This window comes from Cinclus cinclus, chromosome 2, assembly GCF_963662255.1.
Source record: "Cinclus cinclus chromosome 2, bCinCin1.1, whole genome shotgun sequence".
In the NCBI taxonomy this organism is placed as follows: Eukaryota; Metazoa; Chordata; class Aves; order Passeriformes; family Cinclidae; genus Cinclus; species Cinclus cinclus.
Window position 1 is genome coordinate 85,316,913 of NC_085047.1, and position 23,036 is coordinate 85,339,948.

Sequence of the window (23,036 nt, forward strand, 5' to 3'; positions counted from 1 at the left end):
AGATGAGAACAAAGCCCATGTTACCTGAGACAGATATCCCACCTGTCATTCAGGAACAAGCCAACTCAGGAGTAATATATATCTTTATCAACCATCCTGCAATGTCGTGAGGAATATAACCCACCTTAATATCTGTGGATTACTCCATCTGAGTCCTATGTGACCATCATATATATACTAAATTGACTGTTCCCTTATAAAATCAGGGTTAGGCTTGTAATGTTGTAGATTCTTTTGTGGGCCTGCTGCAGCCTGCTCCAGCTTTCTTGGAAGATGGCTCCTGCTGAGTAATCTAGGTGTTTGAAATTGTGAGCTTTGTGATTTTCTGCCCAGGCTCCAGCCACTCTGCAGCAGGATGAGGATGCCCTGTAACTCCTGTGTGATAGATGCAATCCCATGCTGGGTAGCTGAGCTGGCATTAGGTGCCTTTATGACCAAATGGGTCCTCAGATGTCACACTGAGTTGAAAAGCTTATGTAAATTCTCTGTACTGCTTTATGCAGCATTGTGCACATTTCTTGTGTTCCTTTACATGTATTTAGCTGAATTAGGCGAAACATGTTTTGAGGTAGTTTTGAAAACCCTGCAACATTTATACTTATGCTTACCTTTATCCACTATTGACCAACTGAACTGTTCAAAGGAACAAAGACAAGAATATTCCAGGTTGTGGGGTTTTGTTTGTTTTGTTTGTTTATTGTTTTTGTTTTGTGTTTTATTTAGTTTTGTTTTGTGGCTGTTTGTTTGTTTTTCTAGATTTAGCTCCTTATGCTTGTGTTCTGTTAGGGGTGCTGCCTCTAGGAGAGAGGCATGGGTGCTTGAGCTGAAATATTCCCAAGGTGAATTTTTTCTACTCGTGGGTTTTACATTTTGTATTTAGCTTCTGCACTTACAAAATGGAGATGACACATCTAATAATGTTTAGAAGATTGGCTACATAATATGAGGGATTTAAAAATTACTAAAAATCATAGACATTACTTGTTAAGCTAGAATTTGTGATACTTAATTTGCTTTATGGTTAGCATTTAAACAGAAATATTCTCATTCTTAGAATTTGCCTAAGAAAAACAATTGCTTTAGTGAAAATAGTTAAGCTACAGTAACGTGGAGAAAAAAACTAAACAAATATTCAGATGAACATATTTGAATGCTGTTAGATACAGCCCAGCAGTGTAAACTTGTGTTGCTTGCAAAAATATAGTTTATGTAGCTAGTGCACGTGTAAGATGAAAGTTGTAATTTAATGATTATTCTTATAATCTCATCAAGGTTGGTCATGCTCTTCTGAGTATCTGCAATTAACAAAACTGGCCTTTTCACATTCTGAGACTGGGAATTAATTACACTCAGTTTTTGAGGATGTCTTCCTTGTTATTGGCAGCTAGGTGGAATGTGTGATTACTCAAGTGAAAATCAATCTGTTTATTAATTGTCAGATAGCAGAAATAATATGCAGTTTTCAGATGAAGAATACTTTCTAAAATGCAGAAATTTTTTTCTAAACTGTCACAGTCTGGGACAGCAGCTGAAATTTTCTTAGACTCAGTGGGTCCAGGATGTAATGTTTCTGGTTTCCATGGCAAAATATGATCAATAGTAAAGTCAGAACACGTTAGCAGACTAAGGTTTACATGTTTGAGGAGCTTTTATTTAATCTTATAACTAAGCCAAAAATAAATATTTTCTCCTTGGAAACAGAGTTTTTTTCTATTTTCTTGTTGGAAAAATAATGCTAGGCATATTGCTGTTGTTCCTCATGGGCTTTATGAATTATAACATTCACAAATGTTTTAGTATCATAATGAACTGAATTCTCTGACTGAGGTGAGCTGCAACTCTCTTATCTTCTTGTGCTCCAGATCACTGCCTACTAAACAGCTTTGCTTCTATCACTGGCTACTGGTACTATGGCTGCAGTCAAATGTTAATTTAGCTGCTTTGATGAGAAACTGCCTTGCTACAGACCCACCATGTCAATTGCTGGCTGTAGACCTGACAGTGGTAGGTTACATTGGGCAGAAGGCTGATCCACCATAAAGCTAACCCTGCAAAAACTCTGTAGATTGGGTTGGACAAGTGAGTGAGGAGAGCTCACTCTGGTGTAATGTGACCATTAGATCTCATCTGAGGAGGGGACAGGAACTTAAGGACATGTTGGAGCAGAGTGTGAGATTGGCCTGTGATTCTGTTCAACAGCGGCCAAAGTGCTGAACTTGTGCTGTCTTGGCCATAGTTTCAAAGTGGTTGCTAAGACTCTGTGGTTGCATTAAGCCCTTGTCCATGTGTAAGACAGTATGTCACACAACATCAGATGTTCCCAGAGTCTGGGGGTTGCTGCCTAAATGGTTTTGCAGTTATGAAATGAGAGAAGTATAGCAAGGCCCGAAGGACTTTGGCCATATTAATTGTTGTTGCTGCCTTCAAAGTTCTGCATTATTTCTCCTTCAAAAAAAGCACTACTCCTAATAAATGTGTATCATCTGATGCCATGATGGGCTATTAAGAATGAGAGTCTGCATGAAAAAGAAATAGAAGAAACATTCTGTGGCGTGACCTAGAAAACCAACAGGAGCTGCAGTATAGAAGATGGAACAACTGCTCTGATTTTGCAAGTGCAGTTTGCTCTGAAGTAAACAGATTTAAACACACCCAGCAGGTCAGATGTTCACATCCTTGGGATGTTTAGAAAAACTAATGACTGAAAAATCAAGCATGCATTTGCTGTGCCTAAAGGGATGATCAAAGCTGTGTGAAGACATGCATACATTTTTTCATGTAGATCACAAAGCACCAGTCCAACTTTGCTCAACCTGGAGATTAGCCACAGGGCATTTCAGATGTGGAACAGGAATCTGCAACACAAGTCATGCTGCTTTCCACTCTGGATTTGTTTGTAGCACAGATCCAGTGATGATAGCTGCTTCTTTCTGAAGGAGAGAGAGATTCTCTGTATGAAAATAACTGTGGAATAATTGCATCTCATTTGGGTGGTGAATGATTCAACTTCCCTCTATCAGCTAAACCCTTGGTGAAATTTCACTTGGGAAGGACAGATAGAGATGCTATGGCAAGATGAACAGATGTCATCAGAGAAGTTGTTTCAGGAAAGACAAACTGCAGGGAAATAGAACAGCAAACTGGATGCTCATGCTTCATGGGAGTTTGCCAGAGGTAAAAACAAAACACCCTCTTTCCCTTGCACTGATAACAGTTTCAAAGCTGCAGTCATGTTCCCTCAAAAATCACATAAGAATGAAGTACAGAAAGACTTTTTTTTGACTCTGTGAGTGGAAAATTACTGCTGTTATATCTGTGTGTGTCACAAATGTTGATGCAAAAATAAGTGATGGCCATAGGTCACATGGATCCTTTGATAAACAAGATGTATCCATATTGTAATATAACTTTGTGCCAGATTATGCTCCTGGAAAGAACCACTAAATATATTACAAGGGAAAGTGGTTGATTTGGTGTATTTTTGGAATCTGTGGTTCAGATATAAGTCCTCTTCTTGGAAGGAAAGCTTTAGCTGAGCACTAGTTGTTTAACTACCCCCTAGATGGTTACTGGGCTTTTGACAGTGTGAATTTGTATTTCTGGTCTTAAACTTTAAATGTATGCAAATCTATAGACACAAACCATGCAAAATGTACATCAATTGCTGTTCAAATCCCTTTCTTCTGTGTCAACCATGCAGACTCTGGACACACTTTTTTTATTAAATGTTTGAGTTTTGTTGAGTCTAATCCCTTCTCATGGTCAATCTTTATAAGATTCGTTCTGCATTATCGTTATGAATACTTTGTTGTAAAGGAAACTGGGGAATTAAACAAGTTTATGACTCTCTTTGATAGCAGATATCATCACCCTCTAGAGAGTTGCAGCATAAAATGTTAGCATCACTACCTACATCAAAAAGTGTTTAAATGTTTCCTATGTAACTAAATATTTTTAAAGTAATTCTTATAGCTTGCACACATGATGTAGAGTTACACATCCATTTTCAGAACAAGATCAACTTGCTGATTGAACAGGGGCCTAAAAATATAAAGTCTTGGATTCTAGACATATTGTCTTCAGTGACATGAAATTAGAGTGGAACAGAAAAGAAGGGTGAGGAAACATCCCATTCCTACAAAAGGAAACATTTGCATGGACAGTTTCTGAATGAATATTCTGATTTCATTTCTCTAGGAATTTCCTGTAAAATTCAAAGTTGTTTTTTTTTATGCCCAGATTAACATCCTTCTTGAACAGGAACACACGTATTTTGGTCATTTTCCAAGGCCTCAACTGTATGGGGGAAAAAAATCAAAAGGAATTGAAATTTCTGAGAAGATTCCAGAGTCTGATTTCAAAGTGTTAATTAGTCTGTTTGAATTTACACAGGATTAAGTATCATCCAGGTCAGCATGAAAGTGTTGATCTCTGTGTTTACACATATCTTCAGTGCCTAAGAATTAAATCCTCTTAGGAAAACCTTTAAATTACTATTAAACATTATTTCATAAGACAGTGCCAAATTTCCCTTTTGCCCTACATGGATAAAATTGCCTGTAACAACACAGAGTGAATTGAAACATGCTGTCTAATTTGAATACCATAGAGGAGCATTTGCTGTAATTCCTAACTATACAAGAAGCTAGTATCTCTTAGCAGTATAATAATGTATACTGACTTTGTTTTCTGTTGAAAAATGAATGGGCTACAATTTTAACCCTTTAGCTTGTTGAAGACATTTGCAAGCATTTGAAGACAGTACTACTTTTACTTTGAAAAAAGACTTTGTGGTTCGTTTATTTAAAGTTTTGAAAAATTTGTATTTATTTTTCATTCACTCCAGCTCTGCAAAATGAATGAAAAAGCAGCTTCCTGAGTGGAAATTTGTTAGGAAACCATCCCAATAACTTTAACAGCTTTGTGTCCAGAGCCCAATACACATATTTTCTCCATCTCTGGTTTCATAACCATTGGACTTCACACTGATGCAATTTTGCTTCTTTTCAGAGTTGAAACACGAGATCTATGTTTGGAGGCTGACAGCTCAGCGCATCAACCCAGCCAGCAGAGAGGAGACTGCTGTGAAATGCCTTTTGATGCAGAAGGTGCTGACTCTGGAGATGCTCCTGAGGAAGAAGCTGAGGACATTTCATAGGTAGGCAAGGACCAGCATGTCCCATTTCCCTTTTCAGGGATCTTCACCGTGGCAAGACCTGCTTTCCTAGCTCTTTCTTGATGAGAGGGATGTTGGGGCAGACAGGAAAAGCCACTCTCAGCCTCAGTAAAACACAAAGTATTTTAGGACAAAACTGATGTGTAAGGCCTGGAAAATATATTGGTCAATATGACCCAAAATTAAAGACCTAGAAATTTCAGATAGCTTTTGGTTTAAAAAGATCACAAATACATCATTACACTTTTCCCTACAGTTGTGGCTTCAGCACAGTAAGATGCTGAAGTTTCCTTTTTTTTTTACTGAAAAGTTCAAATTCTCTTCAGTGAATGGGTAAGTTTGAAAAACATTTCACCAGTGAATTGCTGTGTTTTACAATTATTTCATAATCACAGTTTCAGTGTGAACCTGAATGTAGACATATTTTATGTATAGAAAAGAAGTTTACATAAACTACAACTAAAAGAATAGTGACCTTGTTTTGTTTAGATTCTAACAAAATCAGATGTTATGCCAAGGAATTTTTTGACTGAGAATAGCAGTGATGAATATTTAGAATTTATTTGACTAAAATGAAATTGAAATAATTAATTTTAATTAATAACCTTGTTAAAGAATATGAGCAAGAAAATGTAAATATGATTTATTGAACTATTTCAGTAATAAGATTGCTTACATAATTTTTGCTGATATTGTGTATTTTGAAGAGGACCCTTCTGACTTACAAATAAAAATTGTATATTTAATCTTGAAAATCAGGATTCCTCCAGCACAGCACATTAACAGCAATGTAAAAATTCATTAGCATTAACAACAGAGCTCCTGAACTGCAAAGCCCAAGGCTTTTTGCTCAAGGCCTGACTGGACCGATAACACAGTGAAGTTATTCGGATCTTAAAAACTTCATTATAAAATGCAAATGTGAAACATAAGTGTTCTGACTTGCTGATGTTAGCACACCACCCTTGTCTTATCGCAGCAGGACACACACATCAGCTCCTGAAACTATTAAGGGAGCTACATATTGCAGATAGCCATATCCTATTCTGAGGTCTATTCCCTGGAGTCCAACTCCTTCCCAGCCTGCGGCTTTCTTCATGAACAGAAGGGTTTGTGTATTAGTGGAGCTTGTTACAGAAGTGGAGTCTTTAAGTGAATGCTTGTGGGAATTTTGCTGCTGGATGTGAGAAGGCCACGACTCCTTTGTCGTATGAGTTACTACACACGTGGAAAGAGGTGATCTGTATGTAATGAGAGGGATTTGTTCCAACACTCTTGGAAGACCTCTGATTTCACTCTGGAAAAAAGTAGGTGTCATTTTCTTTCAGACAAATTTCACAAGAAGATAAAAACTGGGAAACAAATATCCAGGAACTTCAGAAAAAAGTAAGTAGATGGCAAGTTTTTTCGCTATTCATGTAAATTAAGCTATGTCTTTCTATAGAGGTAGTGGTTTAAATCAAATGGAAATTTAAAAACTCTCCCGATAGCCAAAAAGTTGGCAGACAGGGTGGTTGGCTTCTCGGTCAGACAAGGTTACTGAATTACATGGTGAGGTTTTGTTAGGTTTTGCACTTTTGTTCCTTAGAAAACTATAACTTAAAGAATCAATTAATGATTCAGTAGTGTGTTCTTAAATTTTTAATCCATAGCCAGAAAGGCTCAGGAGGTGTCAATAAATTGTTTGTAGCCATGATGAATGATAATAGATGCACCCAATATACCCAATACTGACTCTAATTTAATGCATTTTGGTGACACTACTGCTTTTACTATTCAAGCAGGAATAAATCACTTGATAAATCCTGTTCTCTTAGCTGTTCACACACTAGCACTGCTTAAGTCTTTATGCTGAAACTGAGAAGATAGAAACTCTGCGGTGGGATTAATGTCGCCTAAATTTAATTATCTAAGTGTCACAATCTCTCTACCTTACTGGCATCACTAATGAATCTGGCCTGTGTTTGAGAGCTCAAGTACTTTATTGGACTCCTTGGGGTGCAAGTCCTTGACTGGGAGAAGGCTGTCTCAGGTGTCACACCAAACCAGAGCAAACCCAACAGATTGTCTTTATACTCCTTTCAAGGCATTGCATAAGAGACAAACTTTTTGAAGAACAGAGACTTGCTTGTATTTTAGCAGAGCTTTAAACTGTGTGAAAAAAGAGATAAACTTGGTCTGGGAGAAAGTGATTCCCTGGAGTGGTAGTGGAAGCAGAGACACGATGGAAAGCACTGGGGCTGAGGGCACAAGTAGATTGGCACAGTGAAGCAGGAGCTGGGTACAGAGGTATACAAACTCTGCAGAAATGAAAGGCTTGGCATGTACATAAGAGTTGTACAGGAGGTGTGAAAGATTTGACCTCTGAAATAGTTTATAGGTTTTCAAAGCACACCTGAAAAAAGAAGGGTGATTTTTGTTTTGTGATTTTGATCACAAAGCCTCAGACTTCTCAGAATGCCCTCTGTGGTAGGAGTTGCATTTCAACCCTACTTCACCCTCTGGAATGATGTTGTGGGGAGGGGTGGTGGTGGCTGAATACAGCTGAATGTATGCAGAAGGTGCTAGATACATGTACTTCTTAAAGCCCCTTGGACCATATACTCATTTTTTTTTATAGGCATGCATAAGATGCACACCTACAAAAACTATTCAGGTAGTTCTGTCTTTTATGCTGAAGAGGAATATACAACACAGGAACAGCAGTTTGTGCTTCACACATGCTTCCCTGAACTCTATGCATAATACGTATCTTCTTCTTTAATGCAATTACTAATTTTATTTTCCTGTCTGTCTCCAGCACAGAATAACAGACAAAATTCTTCTCATCAAATGTCTGACGGTGCTGGGATGTGTTATTCTTATGTTTTTTCTCAACTCATTTGTTCCAGGCATCTACCTAGATCTTGGTAAGTTTCCTAGTTTTGTTCTTAGTAAAATAAGCAACCTCCCTGAAAAAAAAGCCAGTCATATCTTTCTGACTCTCAGTCTTTTCAGAAAGCCATTTTTCATATGTCCCTATCCTCACAATTCTACCAGGTTAAGCAACAACGGGAAGAGAAGAGCAGGCTTTAAAAATTCAGTCACATCCCAGTTACCCCAGGAGGAATAACAGAGAGTGCTCATGACTTCATTTTCTGGACTTTCCAATACTAATGAGCTGGCTAAACATTACAGAATGAGCAAATTTGACCTTGGCATCATTTGCACTGTTTTAGTGAGTGACCAAGATGCATCAGGGAGATCAGAAAAATAATCACTCTGTGGAAGAACAAAGAAGCAGTTTGGCATTATTTCTTAAGTATAGAAAGCTCTTTGTATAATTTACAGTCTCCATTACTTTATCACCATAGTAATTATTTTCCAAAAGTAAAAACTGGAGGACACTGTATATGGGTAAAATTAAAGTAGCTGTGTGCATACTTTCTAAATATAGATCTATATGTGGAGGTGTTTATACAGGTAGTTGTATATCTCTACAAGAAAAAGCTCCACATATCCTGAAAACAGAACCAAATCGAATCTCACATTTAACTGAAAGATAGTTATAAAACCTACATGTGCATTGATCAATAAAGAAATATGAAAATATTTTTTTTGGCTGCCGAGCTCTTCAAGATTATGGAATTTCAGATACAATTTTTATCATGCAATCTGAATTTACACACCATGTACTACTGTCTCAGTGGCTGAATGATGGAGCAGTCTTGAAGAGGAATAGCTCATAATGAATAACTCAATAATCATATACATAGATATTACACTGACATTTATTTTTGCTGTGCAAAATACTGAGCCAGTTATAGCTCTACAGTTGTGATCAGGCTGTAAGCAAGACCTTCCATGTCTGCTGCTGACAGATTATATGCCATGCAAAGGGGCAATTTCAACCCATGAAGATTATTGTCTGTTAAGAAGATAAAAGGTAAATTGATGTATTATAACAGCAAAAGTGCTAGGTTAAAGAAGTCTGGGAAAATGCAGAAGCTGAAAATATTTGAATGCATTTGAAATCATGGTGGCTGAGAACATAAGAAAGGCCTTCACACTGACAATTTAAGAAATTAATTTACACCCTTGGTTTTGTATCACAGATAAGTGGCACTGAACCATGTAGGACTTCTTGAATTAAGCCAAACATCAATAAATGTTTTTGAGAAGCCAGACAGTCATTAAAGACTAAACAGCACTGGTTGTGTATGCTCCTGCTAAGATATTTTTTCAAAACTGCAAAGGAGTTGGAGTCAATGTTAGAAGGAACATTGTAACTATTGGTCATTTTTTTCGTCCTGATTTATGCCAGTAAAATAAATGAAAACAAATAGAATGTTTGGCAGTGTGGGTTTCTGCTATTCAGTAGAATAACTACCCTGAAAGTAAATATGGGCTGTATGTGTTCTGTATAATTTCTCTCCATTCTGCATTCATGGCAAGCCTGTCAGGTAAACGAATTAATGTTATTACAGCATATACATAATTTCTACTGAAAAGTAATTGAACCTGTAAACTTCTACTGATAAGTTTACAGGTTCCATAATTTACAGGCTCTCATTTTTGTTTCCCAAGTTTCACTATCTTGATGATAGCTGTCACTTATTTATCATTACTGAAGAAGTGCTGCTGTGAGGCTTTATGGATTTAGTCTTCCAAAGCATGGAAATATATTTCCTAATATTAACTATGTCTTGTACTCTGTTGGCTTGGGAAAATTTGTTCAATATGTTTTTCTCATAAAAATGAAAGTAAATTGCAGTTCACTGTTTAATTTTCTACCAGAATAATGGTTTATACAGAGGCTGAAGTGTTAGAAATCTAATAACTTTAAATTGCATTCAGTAGAGAGATTTAGAAAGATTTTCAAATTCTTTATCAGTCCCAAGCCTAGATACAATTTTCCCATTATGAACTTGGAATCATTAATATAATTCAAAGGTACTGACATTTTAATTTAAATAATTGAATTTGCATACTTAGCTGCCTTTTGAAATGCAGAACTCTTTCTTATTCAGTTTTCTTGTGCGTCTTCATTAATTTATTTAGTATAATTCTGTGAAATATCTATGTTAATAAAAGATTAGTACTGAGACTTAAAAAAATCAGATATTAAAAACTATAAGACTCCTACAGTACTTTCATTTGGCTGGCCCCATGAGATTTTATTTTATTTTATTGATAAAGCATTAATAAAACATCTGAGAAGAGATGACAAAGGGTGAAACTAAAGCCCCTTTAAGGATTGTACCTGGCTACTATTTTGGCTTTATCTTTTAGGCCAGCATGTCTAGAGCTTTGAACTATATTAATATGCTTTAAAAGATTTAAATAGTAATATAAAGTAAGATTTGGTTGAAATTTTAAGCTAGATTTTTTGAAGGGAACATTCAAAGTGAGTGGGTCAGAAAAAATACAAAAATCAATTTATAGCTTAATTCCTTCTTCTGTGGGAAGGGTGCTTTATCTTTGATTTGGGTTTAGTCAGTTCAATGAGTTGCTGAGCTGATGTGAACTTTGTGCAGTTCCTTCTGGTATCTGTGAAGAGGGACCCATTATGTCTGTGGCTCTGCTTTTTCCTGCCTCTCTGTGCTTTCTGCATGCAGTGCAGGCAGCCTGCTGTTGCAGACCCCCTCACTCTTGCTCCCTTCCACCTCTGAACACCTCTTTCCCAGGGCCAGGCTCACTAGTTTCTGAGGAAAGGGAATGTCTTCTTCTCCTTTAAAAGGTTGCAACAAACTCTGCTGCTCTCATATTCAGGGAACAAGGTGAGAAGCTGAGTAAAGAAATTACATAGTTCCTGTTTCAGAGAGGAGATAGTGCCCCAATTTTGGCTTCAGGCTGGTGGAAGCTGGAATGGGATGCCAGGAGAAATACAATTATGGTTTTGCCTCATTTGTATATTAATTCCAGCCTTATTACCACCATTTTCCTGCTAAAGACATGCCTCTTGCACAGGTGAACCAATGGTATTTACCTCCATGGCTTTCTCATGTTTCTTTGATGAATTATTGAAGCAAGGGATCAGGGAGAGATTTTTTGGATTCACCAAGTTCTTCCATAATTAAGGATTGCCATTTGTTCACTTGAGAGAACTGTCTTGGATTTTTTTTTCACTTGTACAGAAGGGTCAAGTCTTAATGCTACTGTCTGTGCCCATTCTGGTATTTTTAGTGCCATGGGCATCTGTGATCCTTCAGACATCAATGTTTAAGATAATTACCTTCGTCTTTTACCTCCAGAATAATCTCAGGGGGTGTCACTAATCAGTGGAGGAGGTCAACAGCTGTGATTTAGCCTGGTTTCATCTTTGGTATGATTAACCAAAGCAGTATTAGTGAAGTCCCCAACTTTAGGAACTTTCAAGTTACTAACATGATCACTATGACCATTCTGGGGAGTAGGACAAGTTGTATAATCGGTGTTCTATGTCACTCCTGTCAGGCAAACATCCTAGATCTAAATTTCCCTCATCATTCTTGCACTAAAGCTAAAATTCCTCAATATTTAAAAACAAAGGTTATCTTGTTTGATGAGGCTTCTTTCTCCTGCAGATCTTTCTCTCATTCTCTATATTGATGTGGTTTCTGACTGTGGACTTAGTCTACAAATTCTGTGACAGCTGCTTTTGAGGGTCTGAAGATCTCTTTTTGCTCTTTATGATAACTAGGTGTATCTTGCATCTTTGAAACATTTAAAAACTGTGACAGAAATAGTGGAGAAGTAGGAAAATAGCTTTTCATTTAATGTAAACTGACTTCTGTCTTTTTTGGTAGGCCACGTTGTGCAGACTTATTTTTATTTTACTGCCAAAGCATTAAAGGAAAAATGTATTCAGTTGGTGTAGATATGGCAGACTCTTGTTGTATTGTCACTCCTTTGAATACCAGTTGCCATATTTATTGACTCATTTCCATAACACATGGAAAAATTGTTCACATTCACAAGAGAAATTAAATACCTTAATGGGAAAGGGCCTCAGTTGAAGTCTGTTCCCTCCATTATGTCTACAGAGACTATTATGTAAATTGCAGTAAAAAATTTATCCTAACTGGAGAGAGGAGTCACTTCTCAAATTCAGGGAAGTGGATGAGATTTCAAGTTTCTCCTCTTTACTTGCTTTTGATTTTCATTCTGCTTTTGATTTTCAGTGGACATGCTCAATTTTCAGCTTACAACTGTATTTTACATAGATGAACATCATAGAATGATGTTCATTCTAGTCATAGAATGATTATCATAGCGTTGAAACTGAGTGGCACTTAGCTTTCTTAGTGAGGAAGAGAGGACTGCACAGTCCTAGAGAGCTTCACAAACTTGCTTACATTTGTTTTTTCATCACAGAATGTGTGACATTTCATACCAATAGTTACTTAGAAACAATGATGTCAGTTCTCCATTACTGCAGCCTACTAAGATTTTAACAACTAACTTAATCCATTTATTTTCCGTAACATGTAAATTAAGACCTCACTGCAGGAGTGATTCATTGCTAACAACTTTGAGACAGATCTGTAGGTTCAGTATCTGTGTGTGCAAAATCTTGCATGAGTTGCAGTACTGTAACCAATGGCAGAAGTTTTTAACTTGGGGATCTATAAATTATGTAATAATGCAAACTAAAAATCTCCAGTATTCCACAAGTGTAATAAATGTAGTCTGTGTGGTTTTGTTCTGACAATGCATCCTGGGAAGCTGCTCAAGAAGAACTCTGATAAACTTCCCCAACTCCTCACCCCAGCTTTTATGTGGGCCCTGGGACAGGCTATGTATGTGCATTTGAACTTGTGCCAAGAGGCTTCTTTAGAATGGTGAAAGTGCTTTTAAATTTGAACCTCTCCCCCACAGCCCTGTGAGAAAGGTCCTGCCTCACAGTGTGCAGCAGTATTCCTCAGATCCAAAAGATTTGTATATCCTTGTAGAGGAACACAAGGTTGAGAAAGGTGTGGACAGATCCAACTAGCAAGAGAGGGATGTTAATGTCAAAGGCTCTTAATTCTATACTTTGAAATTTTATTCTGGAACACTTTTTTCCGATCTCTTATCAGTGATAAATAGATTGGACTAGGTTATGCCACTATTCTGTGTGATGATGGAATTGTATAAATATGATATCTTTTACGAACAATAAAACTATATTTGCAGCAACAGTTTTAAAATTGACTTAAAAATGTATTTGTCCCAATGGAGAGGAAGAAAAAATGAGTGTTTATGTATTCCCTATGTTTGGTTTCAGGTTAATTTTTGCAATAGTTAAGATGAAATGTTCATTATAGAGTTACTTAGTGTTATTGAGGGGTTGTTTTATAAAATATCTGACAAAAACCACAGACCAGTTTAATAAGCTGATGTATAAGTTTTTAATGATTAAGAAAACAAAAAATCCTGAGAGAGACAGCTATTGAGGTATAAAAACTGGTGAACAAGCTAGATTTAAGAAAGCACAGGCCAAATGCCAAGAATGACATTAAGTTTAGCACATCTTATATTTCACTTCCTTTGTCACTATATCCTCATTGTGAAAAGTGCATCTTTGGTCTTTAATTTGTCACCGAAGCTAAAATTTATCTAGAAATTAGCTAGGTCTAAGAAATGAATCAGTTTTAGCTGACGAAAACTTGTAGGTGTTGACTTCTAATGATACTTTATTGTCAACTGCATTTAAAGTTGTCACAATGACTATTTTCTTTTCTTTGGCTCTATTTTCTCCCCATTTTAGTTTAAATTGTATTTTATTATTTTGAAAAGCTTTGTAACATGGCTTGATAAACTAGGCAACCAGATGCAAAGCTTGGGAAGCAGCACTTGTGGACCTTTTGTTTACAGCTAAAAATACCATCCTGAATAATCTGTAGTTGCCTGGAAATTCGTTCACGTATTTCAGTAAAGTAAATGACTTTGGTCTCCAAGACATTTGGATTACAGATACCTTCTCTGTACATAGCAGTAGGCTCCTGCTCTCAAAGTCTTCAGGGTCTTCTTAAGCTTGTGATATTCTGGGCAAAAAGGGGAACATGCCATGTATCTGAGATGAGCTGAGAATTTATTGGCAGTCTAATTAAAAGTTGTATCAGTGCAATCAAAGCAAACAGTTATTCATCATATTATAATACTAATACTTAGAGTCTAAATTATCTGATTAATACAAAATGAAACTCATTAACAATATGCAGTATAAACTGTTGTATAAAACCATCCAACCAATCAACTTCTCAAAAAACTCAGCCGAAAACCCTCCACATAAAATCCACTCAAAACCCAAAGGAATAATCCCAATATCATATCCCATTTTTTTTCCCTGTTGCTAGGGTGACCTTTTGATGCCTTCCAGGGTGCTAAGCATCCCACATTTTGGTTGGGAGGAGTCACAACATAGTGTTTATAACTTGAGGGTCTTGCTGGGTTAAGATGGCATGGTAGGGGCGTCTTCTTTGCCAAGATGTAAACAGTGTTGGCATTGATGGTTTCTTACTTCCTGTGCTTAAGTCCCTTTGAGCCCATTTTTATATATTTTTTTAAGCTTTACACTTTACTTTTTCAAGTTAGGTTTTCAGCTTTACATTACACCTGATTTTATCATATCGGGTGTATGTATGTTATATGCTTTTATCTTTCTGCTTTTTGTTACTCCTGAAATGGGTTTTGACCACCTTATAGGTTTACTCTATCATCTATAACTAACCACTGTTGAGTTACTGATAAACCTGGATTCTTTCTTATCGTCTTATGTATTTGTTTTAGCTGCAGTTACTCAGGGACTCTTGTCTGTGGCAATTTCTTTCTTCCCTTGCTGTTTTTCATAAATGTTCCACCTGTATGAAACTGTAATGTTGCTTTCCATTAATAAAGTTGGTTTTTTTAATTGATGATCTGACAATGGCAAACAAGGCAATGTGTTGTAGCATCTGATAAGAGCTTCCAGTCCAATGTAGAAAGATATAATAAGATTAGAGCCAACATGTTATGCTGTCCTCTTTGAAAGTCTTCAGGGTATTCTGGAGGCTCTTCCAGATCCTTGTAGGTATGCTTGTTGGGGTTGCTTTGCAGCCCTTTTCTCCAGGTATCATCAGCTGTAATTGCCAGTGGAATTTGATACATTTGTCCTCATTTAGAGGGCTCTTAACCTCCCTGCTTGTGCTTCATCCATTTACTCTGTTATCTGTCATGGCATGTGGTGGTGTTGGTCTTATACATTAGTGCTTTTACATTGAGGTCAAGAAGAGCTCTGCACGGGACTGGCCTGCTGGCCTCTGGTATGTCGCACAGAGACTTGATTGCACCATGAAAATGCAAACATTTTTTTAAAAATGAGGATGGACATAGCTGTATCTGAGAGACTTCATACATCTTTGATTTATAGTCATGTCAAAAGCATTCCTGGTAGAGTGTACAGAAACATGAGATAAAAATAAATTTGAAAATATTTTTTAAATAATGAAAATGTTGGAATGGAGCCAAGTCAATGCAGTCAGCACTGACTTGACTCAGAAAGTCCAGATGTTAGTTATTCATCCCTGTCAGCATAACACCTTGTTTGTGAAAATACAAGAGATCTGCTTTCCATGATCCTTGTAGTCTCAATTTATTTTAGGATAGTTTTCAAAAAAATTCTGCCTTGAAATTTCATGGTTGTCTTTAAAAACAGGTGATTACATATGTACAATGCCCCCTGTCCATGCAGTTGCCCATACACTTGATGAGATAAAACCAAGAACCAGTAACTGTTGTATCTGCTAGTGCAGCCTTTGATCTTTATTGCTCCCTTCTAGAGAAGTCGACCTTTCCATTATCTCGATATTTGCAGCTCCTCAAATTATTTTTTTTGTTCACAAGAGTCAATAAGGCTATGACAATAGAGTGTGTTTGTTTACAGTGACCTTTACTGGGTGAGAGTACTCTAATTTTTCTGACTTACGGATTGGTGTGATATAGACAGCTATATATCTGTCAGCTCATCTCTGGAAGATGGAGTGTCCAGATGTAGAAATGTCTAACCAGGTTTCTTTCTTATGGTGTTCTGTTTTGAATGCCATCCCATCTCATATATAAAATTGTGTTTGGAGAGTTAATGAAGCTAGGTGTTTGCATTACAATACAGTGATGGTTATGATTTCATATTTTGACTTCATGCTATTACAGCCGTTCAGCAAAGTCCAGCACATCCTTTCCTAAGGCAGATGTTCTGATCTGGGATGGCAGAGCAGTCAGTTCTTTACCTTGTTTTATGCAATGCTTCTGTAATTTATTGCTGTAATTACTTTGTATCAGCGTAAGATCCTACTTCTTTTGACTTGCATGGGGTTATAGCTTCCACCATTTTTTCCCATATCCTTTTATTCTTCTTGTATTGTGCCAAGTATTTATTGGTGTGCTGCAAGTTGTGGACTGCCACCTTCGCTGTTCTCTCCCCCAGGGAGTTGCCTTAAACTATGGTGCTAAAAATAGCAAAGAACATAAAATTATTTCTATGAAGCTAAGCCTGTGAAAAGAGACTGCTCGAAAGACCAGCAAGTTGCTGTGTGAGAAGGTAACTTTATATTTAAAAAAAGGAATATTAAAGACAAAAGAGCATTTACCCATGGACAGCAAGTATTTCTTAGAAATATTCAGCAAGATTTCAGAATGTATATTTTCAGGGATGCCTGATAAAATAAAAAAAATTGAATAAACCAAAACATGGGACATTTTCATTCACATTCAGAACTACTGATAAAACATATTCTATGAGTACAGCAAGCATTACCGGACATATGCCTGTGATTTAACTTTTTCACCCCAATATTTTTATAGACTTGTATAAGAAGATGATCAAGTATATACTACATTACAATTGCACCATGCTACAAGAAGGACTGGCATACATCCTTAAACTACATTCTGACAAATAAAGAATTTTAAAAAGCACAGAAAACTAAAATAATTATTTGAGAAAAGCATATTAAAAAGTCAGTGTGTCCCTCCCATTGTTTTCAGATTGGAGTACTATATTTTCATCTGGCAGAAGCTGGTCTAGATGATTTTTTTAAAAAAAAAATATTTCTCAACCACTAGAAATGTATGACCCTGAATATTGTGTTGTCTGAATCATTGTTGCTGCTATTAATGTCTCCTTTTAACTCTTTCTTGTCCTACCCACTAGTGCTAACACAAAGGGGTTGCTCTCTGCCCTTTGGTATTTACCCAAAGACTTGTCAGGACCTCTTTAATCATTTTTCTTTGAGCTTAGTATCCTGGATTTCTTATATTTTTCCTGAAATATCAGCTCTTCAGACTGTTGTTTGTGCTTCCTTCTCTGTCTCAGATTTCTTAATGGGTATGCATCTTACAGTATGTAGTCTCAGAGTTTGCCAGAGATGAAGAGAGCAGAGGTCGCTTCATAGAATTTATTATTTATAGCCCTGCTTCTGTATTTCAGAGGGTCACGAGATTTAGTTGTGATATACTGTGTTTCTCAAGTCTTTTCTGTAGGACTATTTGGCATCCAGTTGCTTCCCATCCTGGATTTTTATAGTTTTATCTCTGCCTACCTAAATGTATTATCTTGCACTGCTCTTGAGAAGCCTGCTGTATTGCCCAGGCCATCAGTGAGATCATGTAATGTTATCCTGACTTTGGTTTTCAGTTCAAATGCCTCAAGTGCCATTTCAGTTTCCAGAAAACTGAATTTTTTTCAGTCCTCATAAATGCATTACTCCAAATTCTGTGCATATAAAGTGAGCATACAGAGTCTACATTTTCACATTGTTTGGAGGAAGCTCGTTATGCTTCTATGCTTCTGACCTGCTACTATGAGGTAGTAGGTCAAAATTACTTTTGCTGAGGAACGCAAATTCTTCTTAACGAGCACTTGAAAGGTCTAAAAATTGCACAGTAATTTTTCTCCTTAATTTCTTTCCCTTTCTCTTGCCTACTTCCAAATTTTAGACTTGTATTTTATTCTGTTAGATTGTTTTCTATTATCAAATAAATCTACTTGATTATTTTAAAATAAGGGGTTTTTTTTTGAGTAGGATTTCAATTGTGTTCCAGTCATCATGAGCTAAGTATTATTCTAAAGGTGGTTTTGCCTACTGGGTATGAGAAAAGCAAAGCACTTAAGCAATTTCTACTGTAATTTTTTTCCCTGGCATCAGGCAGAAGACATGGAAATCTTTTCTTATGGAGAATGCATTATAAATTTCCAAGATGCATTTTATAATAAAATTTCATTTCCTTTCCCCTAAAATAAATAGAAACTGTCACCCTGTTCAACAGGTAGAAATATAATAGATTCAGTTTCTCTCCAGTTCTCTTTCTGGGACATCAATTATAATGAAGCAGAGTCACTAAAAGGCAGTAAAGGAAGTGGCCTGTGGAACTGTAAATGGGCTTTGTTTACACTAGAGTAATGAGAATTTATTTTTAAAAATGATTTATATTTCTCTTCCTCATGGCTTTCTTTTGAGGTCCAGAAAGCTAGGCAAAAAACAAACAGAGAAGCCACTCTTTAATGTATCCTAGTACTTTCAAAATTCTCGCTAGTGTATAAAAAATCCAAGAAAGTCTCTCCTCTCCTCTCCTCTCCTCTCCTCTCCTCTCCTCTCCTCTCCTCTCCTCTCCTCTCCTCTCCTCTCCTCTCCTCTCCTCTCCTCTCCTCTCCTCTCCTCTCCTCTCCTCTCCTCTCCTCTCCTCTCCTCTCCTCTCCTCTCCTCTCCTCTCCTCTCCTCTCCTCTCCTCTCCTCTCCTCTCCTCTCCTCTCCTCTCCTCTCCTCTCCTCTCCTCTCCTCTCCTCTCCTCTCCTCTCCTCTCCTCTCCTCTCCTCTCCCAGCTCTGTGCAGCCACAGCTGGCAGCTGATGTGTTTGCCCTTCCCTCTGGAGAGCTGGACTTGCTGAAGCACGGCAGGATGGCACCTCCCGTGCCTGTCTGTATTCTCAGGAACAATATTGTAAACCCAGGCACTGTTCCCTCATACAAAGCTGCATGCTTGAAGCTAATGTGTGCTGATAACGCTCATGGTGCTAGAAAATGCCTGGCTTCATCCACCTCTTCTGCAATTCTGTAATACTTCATTAGCTTGAGTGATTAATTGTTATCTCCATATAGCACGTTGTAGTTGGTTTGTTATTATTGGAGACAGAAGGGTAGGAATAATACCGAGATATTTTCACAGATTATCCCAGAAGTAATGAGAAATTCTTTAATTCTTCACTTCGCTGTAGTTACATAGAAAATGTATGTGAGAAAATGTTATGTTGTCACTTAGTTTTTTATAAAATAACAGTTAAAATTCTGCTACTTAACTTCAAATCATCACATACCTACTCTCCCTTGCATTATTCTAACAGGAATTGGCAATATCCTTATTTATTTATAGTGAAGTTGGGCCCACTGTTTTTTAACAGAATTCAGAAAACAGCCAAAGCAAAAGTGAGAAGAAAATTAAGCAATGCATTTCTATAAACATTTTCTTTATGCTCAGACTAAGTACATTTAATTTTCATGAACAGATTTGCTTTGTTTTGTAACAGCAAATCAACTTTGATATTGAAAAGTCATGGTAGATAGAACTGATAGCTCTCTTTCCTCTGCTGCTTTGGGAACTCTGGGAATTTTAAGATAAATGAACCAGAGAGATTAAACAGCTCTAGAAAAAAAATTGAACTGTGCAGAGGGAAAGTGAGCCTTCCTCGGACGGGAGATTTGGTATTTGCATTTTCTGGCTAATTGTGCATTTGATTTGCATTTTCTCTCACTTAGTTACCTAAACATGTGTATTAAAATATTTCAGTATGTACAGAAGGATCATATCTGAAGAGAGCCTATTTTGTGCTAAATCTCTTTTCTTTTCTAAGGAGAGTTTCCTTTCCTGGTTATCTTCTAGAGCAGGCAGCCACTGAGTCTTCAAGGTCCAGGGAATGCAGCCAGCCTTTCAGCAGCTGCAGAATCCTTCATTATTCCTAAATACCTAAAGTTTTCTCTGTGATCCAAACCCACTGATTGTTTGGGTAATCCAACTTAGTTGTACTTGCCTTGTTTTTTTTAGTTTAGATTTTATTTTAATTTGAAAGCTGAGACCATTCACCCTGTGGCATCTGTGAATTTTTCCTGTTACAGTAAGAGCAAAAATATGGCAAAAATCTTTGAAAATCACAGTACTGTAACTTACTTGTTGATAGCACATAACAAGTCTGTGAAGTGTAAAGCATTGTTCTCTCTCTCATGCAGGCTGGATTGCCATGTTGGGAGCCCTTTGGCTGCTAGTGCTAGCAGACATCCATGATTTTGAGATGATACTGAACAGAGTTGAGTGGGCAACCCTTCTTTTCTTTGCAGCATTGTTTGTTCTCATGGAGGTAAATATTCTCTGATTCTAAAGCCTGAAGAATTGCAAAAGATTTCAAATGTGAATTTTGTTCCTTGAGAGAGTCCTCCTGCTGGTTCAATCCCACTGGAATATTGTTGATCAAATGTAGTTATGGCAATACAGAGAGGAATAGTAGAGGATGAAAGTTAGTTGGACCTCTTTCATATTTAAATTTTCATTATAAACTTGGTCACATTCTCTTTGCATATTCTGCTTTTGTTGAATGTATCTGACACAATAATTTTTCTATAATTTACATTTCATTTTCTGAATTTATTGTCGGTCTATGTGTGCAGATATTTTATGTGTATTTATGTGTTTGTTTACAATTATTTGTACAGATGATAGGAAAAAATAAAAGAACAAGATTAAAACAGAGTTGAAAAATGTTTTGAGTGCTGTGTGCTACATGCTGGCTACCAAATGGCCTAAGATATCTCATGGTAGTGTGATTTGAAAGGAAAAGAACACTGAATTTCAGTTTGCAATGCTAATTTAAAAAAATATTCGGCTCTTGAAATGCCTGGATATCTTGCTGTGTAGTTCCTGTGTGCTTGTCTGCTTGACAACATCCATATTCATCCATGTTTTTATACCCTTTTATTCCCTATTTGATGCTTTTATATAGCTTGAGAGGATTTATTTTTACCCCAAATATTTGGATATCTTTCTGTGTGGATACTCACCTTAACTTTTTAATTAGGCTTCTAGAATAATGACTGTTTTTCAGTTGTGAATTGTTGGGTTTAAATGATGTAATAATGTTGTAGAAACATGACTGGCAATACCCGAGTGACCACTGACACTGCCATGGTGAGTGATTTGCCTGAGTGAGAAGCCTGGGAAAAGCCTATGATAACTAATTTGCTCATACAGCCTCTTTCCTCTCCTCTTCCCTCCCAGTAATTGCAAAGATCCCAAGATTTGGAAATAGGAATCTATTAAAAAAAATCACCAGCAGTAACAGGGGCAACATTTGAAGTAAATAGAAACAAAAACCAATCCAACTAACTCTTATTAATGCCAAAGTGGAAGTCAAAATCTGGTAACCTCCAAGAAGATGAATGGAAATCCTGATTATCATTATGAAGTTTTCTGTGAGCTACTAACTCTAAAATTCATCAGGAAATATTGATTTATTGTATGCTCATTAGAACAGGCAATTTTCATTCTCCATTTTATGAGGTTCCATATAACCTTGAATTTTTTGTCCACTGCTGTTGTAACAGTTTATTAGTTGTGTTCCCTGATGTATTTTTTGTTTGAACTTGGATTGACCAGCTGTGATTTGAGTGCTGTGTGACTTCACCATACCGTGGTATAATACAAAGGATGTTGTTTGCCATTTACTGACAGACTTTGGATACAGCTATTATAATTCACTGAACTTCATTTTTTTGGTTTCTCAGGTCTTTCACAGGTTTTCCCAGTGAATAGTTTGCTAATGAAAGAATATTTTTCCTGTCTCTCTAGAATAACAGCAGTTTAAGGTCATTAAAAAATCTTGTCCAGATAATCAAGAAAAAAAATACAAGACATTAAATTCTTCCCCACAATGGATGAGAAAATGTTCTATGTAATCACTAATGTTCTATGTAATCTATGATCACTAATGTTAATTTTTTTCTGAATCTTTTGGATTAGTAGGTGACAGTCCTTTCCAAGGTATTTTTCTTTTCTTTAAGTTACCAATGTCAAGAAGAAACTGGTCAAAACAAAGATATACCTTGAAGTATAAGAAATCTTTTCATAGTCTAGGACATCCAGAAATTGTCAGGTCATATTGCCCACCCTTGGTGATCCTTCAACTTGGATAGTTCCCAGTATGAAGCTGTTTCCTACTGCTAGAAATGTTTTCTTTCCTATTACAAGGCACATTTAAAAACCTGTGTGGGACTTAGGCTCCAAGTAATTTTGGAAAATGTGATTTGAGTTCCAGACATTTGGGAAAATGTGATTTGAGTTCCTGAACCACAGGGGAACTGTTGAATATTCTGCCTTTGGGGGGGGTCCATCGGTCCAGTGTGGTGCATCTTTTAGAATGAAAAACTTGGAAATTCTTTGGAGCTCTCTTGTTTTCTATTGTGTCCCCTGGGTAATTAATCTTTACAACTGTCTTTTTAGTCTTTATCCACAAGTGGCTGTTACATGCTATAAAAATCTTTCTGCTTCTTCTGTCTCTGTAAAATAGTCCTTATGCCTCTCAGGATTACAGTTCTTTGTTCACTTTTATAGGAAAAATTAGCACATTACCTTAATTCCTTCAGGCAAAGTTTATTTACAAGAGACATCATGACATACTGTCCACAAGAGGATTAATGAAAATTTTTATGCATAAATTGGACTTTGTTTTAAAATGGCACGATTTCTTTCTGCAGAAAAGCTCTGTTATGAACTTCCCCACAGGAACTAGTATGTCTGAGGACACCAATTAGTGCAATAATGCTTGCTCCTCTTAGAAGACACAGGAATATCCAGGAGACCCTCTGTGCAGTTTACATGCAGGGGAGGGCAGTGGCAGGGTA

The 23,036-nt window shown here is 36.8% G+C and overlaps 1 protein-coding gene across 1 annotated transcript in view; it reads left to right on the forward strand.

Annotated features, from left to right (window-relative positions):
• OCA2 (OCA2 melanosomal transmembrane protein) overlaps nucleotides 1-23,036 on the forward strand; it is a 151,472-nt gene that overhangs the window by 66,533 nt on the left and 61,903 nt on the right. Inside the window, exons 15-18 of the mRNA XM_062515019.1 lie at nucleotides 5,011-5,158; nucleotides 6,505-6,562; nucleotides 7,977-8,085; nucleotides 20,373-20,500. Of these exons, the coding sequence (XP_062371003.1) occupies nucleotides 5,011-5,158; nucleotides 6,505-6,562; nucleotides 7,977-8,085; nucleotides 20,373-20,500 (443 nt within the window). The remainder of the gene's footprint in view (nucleotides 1-5,010; nucleotides 5,159-6,504; nucleotides 6,563-7,976; nucleotides 8,086-20,372; nucleotides 20,501-23,036) is intronic.